We start from the raw sequence: 8,982 nt of genomic DNA on the forward strand, positions 1-8,982 counted from the left end.
TGTGATGTGCCATACCTCTGTCACCTCTTCTTCTCTTAGATATTTTGAGATAAACTGACATCTCAAAGAGGCGTGTCTCTACATGTCTGAATCTATCAGCACCGATTGGTCAGGTCAGGATGACAGTGTTCAGAGACACATCCCCTACTAGTAACACCTATTTGTCAATTTATTCTAAAATAAGTTTCCAGGAACTAGAATGGAGGAATGCCACAATGGAGAGTTCGAAGAAAGGATAATCCACAGTTGGTAAATCTTGGAAAATACCAGTATATCCTAAAACAGCTCTGGCAAAAATTAAGAGACCACTGCAAAATTGGTCTTTTATTCTATAAACTTCTGACAACATGTCTCCGAATTTCCAAGGAATAAATTTGTATTTTTTTTCTGAAAAGGAGAAATGGTCAAAATTAAAAAAAACCCCACAGTGCTTTCAGATCTGAAATAATGCAAAGAAAACAAGCTCATAATGAGTTAGAAACAACAATACTAATATTTTACCTCAGGAAGAGTTCAGAAATCAATATTTTGTGGAATAACCATGATTTTTAATCACAGCTTTCATGCGTCTTGGCATGCTTTCCACCAGTCTTTCACACTGTTTCTGGCACAATAATGTAAGCAGTTCTTCTTTGTTTGATGGCTTGTGACTATCCATCATCCTCTTGATTGCATTCCTGAGGTTTTCAGTGGGGTTCAGGTCTGGAGATTGGGCTGCCCATGACAGGGTCTTGATATGGTGGTCTCTGTTCTGGCACCCTCAACTTTGTGCATAAGAAAAGCGAGTTGACTGACAGCTAAACTCTTTTCCTATCGATGCATTGAGGTACGGTGCAACACATCCGGGATCACCGCGCGTACAAAAGAAGGCGGCGTTTTGGGCAGAGCGGGTTTTCCGCTCCATCCAAAGCGCTTTCAATCCGGACCGTTGGCACGCACCCTTACAAGGGGAAAATAATAACTCACCGACTGTGCTATGTGGAGGTAAACAACCAGATGGGCTGAAAATCAGGGAGACATAATCAGCATGTCAGCATCCACGAGGCCAAAATGGCTGCTGGAGAAGAAGGGGGCAAGGCTAATGCAGAGACTGATGGGAAACTACGGGAGCCTTGATGAGCCTTAAAGATTAAATTGCACGGTAAGCAATGAAACAGAAAGTAAACTGTTGGATAAGTTATCACGGTACACCACAGTTCAATACACACCTAGCAAAACCGATTATATGCATTTGTATAAAGGCATGGCAGTCTCTTAATTTTGGCCAGAGCAGTATATGGAGAGCTGACGAGATCTCTCTGATGGGGTTTCCTGAAATAAATAAGCCTTTTTCAAAAGAAATGACCCAAAAAATCAGCTGATCTTTATGGTTATGTCTGCTGAGATTCCTTTCGACCAGCTGATAGTGCCATACAAAAGTCTGGGCAGTCATGGATTTATGTAGTAAATATAAGTTAACACTGTTCCTATAACTTCCTGGTCGCTGGGTGTTGGGAGCCCCAGTGTTGCTGAAAATGGGGGCTCTGGAACTCGGGAAACCCCATCTTGTTTATAGCCAAGATATGGATATTGACCTCCTCTCCATTTATTATCATTGGGACTGCGGGAGAATGCCTACCCCAGTCTCAGGATTGCTTGGGGTGCCAGTGGTTGTACCCCCAACAATCAGTAAGGTACTACCTATCCACTGGATGGTGGAAACTAACAACCTCAGCAATAACCCTACAAGCGCCATGTTAAGTCCTCCCGAGCCGAAGCTGCTCCTTCCAGGATCTCCTGCCCCTACGGCTTAATAGAACATATGGGCAGGCGAATCATGCCCCATAACAACTGATTGGACAAAAGTAACACATTGACTAATTATTATTTTTTTTGTATAGACATCGTCCTCGAATTCAACTGCAGTTTCAAAACCAGACAGGAGGCGCATCTTCAGCAAAAAAGGTTAGTACCAAAAATGAATCAGATGTCATATCCACAAGGACGCCATTAGGAGGCATGTCTGTTTGTGGCAGAAGAGGTAAACTACAGGTCCTTGATTTTCCAAATTTCCCTAACCCCCTGCTGCGTTATCTACTGTTTATACAATACCCCTTAATAAATTCAAATATCAGCCCTTATTGCAATCGGCAGGATGGAGACGCAGGCATTTTTAGTGTTCTGGATTTCATGATTTCCGTTCCACTTTCAAGAATTATGCCTTGTTAAAAAAAAAAATTCACCGAGATATTTGTCATGTGATATTATATGTTTTTTTTGCACAACACGTTTTCAATGACATCATTCATTCTACCATGTAATGCACTGGAAAATAGGGAAAAAAAATGTCAAGTGCGATGGAATAAAAAAAACTGTAATTCCATCGTCTTGGGTTATGTTTCTCCATGTTCACTGTGCAGTAAAAATGACCTGGTAACTTTGTTCTAAGGGCTATGAAAACAGATCATTTATTTAGCTTGTTTAACCCCTTAACCAACGGAGCTTTTCTCGTTTTTCCGTGTTCCTTTTTCTGCTCCCCTCCTTCCAGGAGCCTTAACTTTTTCAAATTTCCATCAATATGGCCATGTGAGGGCTTATTTTTTTGTCAGACAAGTTGTACTTTTGAACAACTCCATTGGTTTTACCATGTCGTGTACTAGAAAACGGGAAAAAAATTCCAAGTGCAGTGAAATTGCAAAAAAAGTGCAATCCCACACTTGTTTTTTGTTTGGCTTTTTTGCTAGATTCACTAAATGCTAAAACTAACCTGCCATTGTGATTCTCCAGGTCATTATGAGTTTGTAGACACCAGATATGACTAGGTTATTTATACGTTAGGAAGGAGGAGGACCTGTAACACTTATAAATTAGTAAGAGGAGAACCTGTAATAATTATACATTAATAAGTAAGAGAACCAGTTTTACTTATGCGTTAGTAAGGAAGAGAATCTGTAAAACATATATTTTAGTAAGGTGGTCAACCTGTAATACTTGTACATTAGTAAGGAAGATGACCTCTAAGGCTATGTGCACATGTTGCAGATTGTATGGAAAACGCATACACTACACAACCCGTTGAATTCAATGGGATTCTGCAGTGCTGTGCTAATGCTGCGTATTTTTCCGCGGCAGAATTGCATCATGGAAAATTACGCAGCATACTCATTCTTTGTTGCGATTCCGCACACATAGGAATGCATTGATCCGCTTACTTTCCGCATGGGGCTATGCCCATCATAGATCATGTGCAGATGGTACCCAGGGTGGAGGAGAGGAGACTCTCCTTCAGGCCCTTAAAAAACAATTAAAATAAAAAATAGTTATATACTCACCTTCTGGTGGTCCCCGGATCCAGCCCAGGCCTTAGCGATGCTACCGGCAGCTCCCGTTCCCAGTGATGCCTTGCGACAATGACCTGAGATGACGTGCGGTCTCGCGTGATGCTACATCATCTGGGGTCATTGTCGCAAGGCATCACTGGGAACGGGAGCATCGCGAGGATCGGGAAGGCTGCAATGCCGCCGGAAGGTGAGAATATCATGATTTTTTTTATTATTATTTTTAACATTATATCTTTTTACTATTGATGCTGCATATATATATATATATATATATATATCAGTGAGACACATATATACTATATATATATATATATATATATATATATATATATATATATATATATATATATATATATAGTGCCTTGCAAAAGTGTTCAGCCCCCTGGAACTTTTCAACCTTTTCCCACATATCATGCTTCAAAACATAAAGATACCAAATGTAAATTTTTGGTGAAGAATCAACAAGTGGAACACAATTGTGAAGGTGAATACATTTATTGGTTATTTTACATTTTTGTGGAAATTCAAAAACTGAAAAGTGGGGCGTGCAATATTATTCGGCCCCTTTACTTTCAGTGCAGCGAACTCACTCCAGAAGTTCATTGTGGATCTCTGAATGATCCAATGTTGTCCTAAATGCCTAATGATGATAAATATCCACCTGTGTGTAATCAAGTCTCCGTATAAATGCACCTGCTCTGTGATAGTCTCAGGGATCTTTTTGAAGCACAGAGAGCATCATGAAGACCAAGGAACACAACAGGCAGGTCCGTGATACTGTTGTGGAGAAGTTTAAAGCCAGATTTGGATACAAAATGATTTCCAAAGCTTTAAACATCCCAAGAAGCACTGTGCAAGAGATCGTATTGAAATGGAAGGAGTATCATACCACTGCAAATCTACCAAGACCCGGCCGTCCCTCTAAACTTTCATCTCAAACAAGGAGAAGACTGATCAGAGATGCAGCCAAGAGGCCCATGATCACTCTGGATGAACTGCAGAGATCTACAGCTGAGGTGGGACAGTCTGTCCATAGGACAACAATCAGTCGTACACTGCACAAATCTGGCCTTTATGGAAGAGTGGCAAGAAGATATCCACAAAAAGTGTTGTTTAAAGTTTGCATCAAGCCACCTGGGAGACACACCAAACATGTGGAAGAAGGTGCTCTGGTCAGATGAAACCAAAATCGAACTTTTTGGCAACAATGCCAAACGATATGTTTGGCGTAAAGGCAACACAGCTCATCACCCTGAACACACCATCCCCACTGTCAAACATGGTGGTGGCAGCATCATGGTTTGGGCCTGATTTTCTTCAGCAGGGACAGGGAAGATGGTTAAAATTGATGGGAAGATGGATGGAGCCAAATACAGGACCATTCTTGAGGAAAACCTTTTGGAGTCTGTAAAAGACCTGAGACTGGGACAGAGATTTGTCTTCGAACAAGACAATGATCCCAAACATAAAGCAAAATCTACAATGGAATGGTTCACAAATAAACATATCCAGGTGTTAGAATGGCCAAGTCACAGTCCAGACCACAATCCAATCGAGAATCTGTGGAAAGAGCTGAAAACTGCTGTTCACAAACGATCTCCATCAAACCTCACTGAGCTCGAGCTGTTTGCCAAGGAAGAATGGGCAAGAATTTCAGTCTCAGTACAAAACTGATAGAGACATGCCCCAAGCGACTTGCAGCTGTAATCGCAGCAAAAGGTGGCGCAACAAAATATTAAGTTAAAGGGGCCAAATAATATTGCACGCCCCACTTTTCAGTTTTTGAATTTCCACAAAAAATTAAAATAACCAATAAATTTCATTCAACTTCACAATTGTGTTCCACTTGTTGTTGATTCTTCACCAAAAATTTACATTTGGTATCTTTATGTTTGAAGCATGATATGTGGGAAAAAGTTGAAAAGTTCCAGGGGGCTGAATACTTTCGCAAGGTACTGTATATATATATATATATATATATATATATATATATATATATATATATATATATATATGTACAGTATATATGTGTCTCACTGACATATATATATATACTAGATGGTGGCCCGATTCTAACGTATCGGGTATTCTAGAATATGTAGGTAGTATATAGCACGGGCTACGTACTATATTGCACAGTGACGTAGTATATAACACAACCGACATAGTATATAACATAGCTACGTAGTATATAACAGAGCTACGTAGTATGTAACACAGCGTACGTAGTATATAGCAGAGCTATGTAGTATATAACACAGCCACGTAGTATATAACATAGCCACGTAGTGTGTTGCACAGGTATTTAGTATATTGGTCAGCCACGTAGTATATAGCACAGCCACGTAGTATATAACATAGCCACGTAGTATATTGTAGAGCCACGTAGTATATTGCACACACACATAGTATATTGCACAGCCATGTAGTATATAACACAGACACGTAGTATATTGCACAGACACGTAGTATATAACACAGTCACGTAGTGTATTGCACAGGTATGTAGTATATTGGTCAGCGACGTAGTATATAGCAGAGCCATGTACTATATAACATAGCCACGTAGTATATTTTAGAGGCACGTAGTATATTGCATTGTCAACATAGTATATGACAGAACCGACACAGCCACGTAGTATATTGCACAGCCACGTAGTATATTGGACAGTCACGTAGTATATTGCACAGCCACGTAGCATATTGCACAGTCACGTTGTATATTTCCCAGCTACATAGTATATAGCACAGAGATGTAGTATATAACAGAGCCCACGCAGTATGTAACACAGCCCACATAGTATATAGCAATGTGGGCACTATATGCGTGGTTAAAAAAGACTTAAAATAAAAAATAAACATATTCTCACCTTCCGAAGGCCCCTTGAAGTCCTGGCGCCTGTGTGCGGTGCACGCGGCAGCTTCCGGTCCCAGGGTTGGTATGAGCGCAGGACCTGTGATGACATCGCGGTGACATGACCGTGACGTCATGGCAGGTCCTTGGCACCGGAACCTGCCGCTTGCACTGCCAAGGACAGCGTCCGACCTCGGAAGGTGAGAATAACCTTTTTTTTTAATTATTCTTATGTGTAACATTAGATCTTTTTACTATTGATGCTGCATACGCAGCGTCAATAGTAAAAAGTTGGTCACACAGGGTTAATAGCTGCATTAACGGAGTGCGTAACACCGCGGTCCGTTAACGCTGGCATTAACCCTGTGTGAGCGCTCAGCGCTGACTGCAGGGCAGTAAAGCAGCGGCCATTTCGCTGCCAGACTATGGCCGTCGCTGATTGGTCGTGGCAATGGTCGTGGGTGTTTTGCCATGACCAATCAGCAACTTGGATTTCCATGACAGACAGAGGATTGCACTCGTCCGTTTTGCTTGCAAGTGAGTATGAGCCCTAAGGAGAAGAACCTGTAATAGTCCTATATTAGCATGCACCATAACATCAGGTCCCCTGCACATCTGTTAAAGTAAGGATAAAGTGAACAATGCTTTTAAATGTATGGTATTTACCACAAGTGATAAGTATTTTATGTGGGTGGATGGATAGATAGATAGATAGATAGATAGATAGATAGATAGATAGATAGATAGATAGATAGATAGATAGATAGATAGATAGATAGATAGATAGATAGATAGATGAGATTACAAATAGATTTTTAGATAGAAACCGTGGGTGCCCTGTCCTAAACTGAATATTTGTTGAAAGTTATTGAAAAAGAGAATTTCACATGTCAGATTTAAAGGGAAAGCATTAGATTTAAAGAGAAGGGCATAATGTATTTGTTTTTATTTGTACACATATTCAATTTAACAAAAAAAAAAAAATATTTCTGGAAAACCCCATGTAACGTCAGGTACCAGCCCCCAGAATGCCGTCACTGCTGCTGCACCTCACCCCGCTCTGCCTGAGGCATGATCTCCATTCCACACTTGTCTCAGCTTTAGCTTCCCCTCCGGTCACAGTCGGAGTATTTCCGCTGTCAGCCCGAACCTTCGTCACATGGTCGCTCACTATCTCTAACTGTCGGAAATTCACGTTGTGATTATAATTTGACATTATTATTGAAAACAGTGGTCAATGCTAATGTATGAGCCGCAGAAATTACGTTATCAGCAATGATTTTGCTTTATTTTTAATTGTTGTACTTTTATGACGAGTTTCTTTTTTTCCTTTTCCAGGTGGCTATGACTTATACTCGGCGCAGTCCTCATCCAACGACGCCTCAACAGACTCGTATTCTGTGCTTTCTTAGGACACATGGACCCCAATTCCTATATTTGCGGGGGGGGGGGGGGGTTAAGTCTTTTTTTTTACCTTTTCTTCATTTTGCACTGTTGGATTTTGCACCAAGTTAATTAAAATATGAGGACAGTGTTTGATGAATTCGCGGAAATTCAAAGAGGTATTGTTTTTTTCTGTTTTGCACTTTTTTTTAATGAAAAGTCACAGAATTCTTTCAACAAGCTTTAAAATGTCAGAAACGAGTTAGACAGAGTTAGACAGACTTTGTGCTCCGCTAGAGGACTAGATTACAATTATGCCAAAAACATTGCGACATTTCAAAAAGTCACAAACTGTGTATTAGTCTTAAAGCTGAACACCAACAAAAAAACTAAAAGTACAAAACCAAGTAATGTTATAAAAAAAAATTGCAAATTCAAAAATGCGCAACTAAAAAAAGTAATTATTAAATCCATTTTTACTCCAGAAAAAAAGGCAGAAAAGCAATGACAATTCGGCCCCATAGTCTTATTTGTATACATTGCAGCTGTTAAAGGGAAGCTGTCAGCAGATTCGGAAAAAGAAATACTGACAGGATCAACTATGTTTTACTATAAAAAAAAAAAAAAGCTCGACTCGCAGTGCTCACTGTTTGCCGCCAGAGATAAACAATAAAAGTTGATCTGCCTGCAGCCACCACTAGGGGGAGCTCTGGAGCTTACTGCATACTGTTCTATTATGGAATTCAATGTGTAAACAGTATACAGGAAATCTCCAATCTACATCTGGGGAGGCCAAGGACACAGCACATTTTATCATTTGACTTTGTGTCTTTGTATGGAAAAAAATATGAATGTAAAAATGATTGACCTACAAATGACATGGCGTTTAAAGGTGTAAGTTCACTTTAAAGGAGAAGCATTTGCAAAAGATGGCAAGAATCTATACAAGCAATTCAGGATGAGACAGTAGACTGGAAACTTCCTTTGTTAAAAGGTTTAGTTGCAATGCTAGTGTTAGTGAGGTATATGCAAAAAACATGTACACAACTAAGTCTAGGAGCTCCCTCTAGTGGTGGCTGCAGGTAGTCAGCATTTTATAAGAGGACGTTTCACTACACTTTTTGTATGAGCAAGACACAAGAAGTAATAGAGGCTGCAGAGCAGAATAAAACTCTTATTTTTTTTTTAACATAGACTGACTGCAGACTTGTAATCTGAGGCCAGACAACCCCTTTAAGAGTTGACAGAGCCTCAACCTATGGATGGTATTATGGAAAATACTGTAACTCTGTCTCTGGGTGAATGAGGTACACATATTGTGCATATATGGCTACTTTATGCTTCATCTTACATGGCTGAAAATAGTGACCGTGTAGTGACTGTGTCATATAGTGTAGATACATCAATATATACCTGCTTTACTGT

General features: G+C 40.0%; 1 protein-coding gene across 1 annotated transcript in view; it reads left to right on the top strand.

Annotated features, from left to right (window-relative positions):
• Positions 1-7,828, top strand: part of LOC143808658 (adhesion G protein-coupled receptor F5-like) — a 128,838-nt gene extending 121,010 nt beyond the window's left edge. Inside the window, exons 17-18 of the mRNA XM_077291548.1 lie at positions 1,881-1,944; positions 7,513-7,828. Of these exons, the coding sequence (XP_077147663.1) occupies positions 1,881-1,944; positions 7,513-7,586 (138 nt within the window). The 3' untranslated portion in view covers positions 7,587-7,828. The remainder of the gene's footprint in view (positions 1-1,880; positions 1,945-7,512) is intronic.
• Positions 7,829-8,982: the final 1,154 nt, after the last annotated feature.

This window comes from Ranitomeya variabilis, chromosome 2 (assembly GCF_051348905.1).
Source record: "Ranitomeya variabilis isolate aRanVar5 chromosome 2, aRanVar5.hap1, whole genome shotgun sequence".
Lineage (NCBI taxonomy): Eukaryota > Metazoa > Chordata > Amphibia > Anura > Dendrobatidae > Ranitomeya > Ranitomeya variabilis.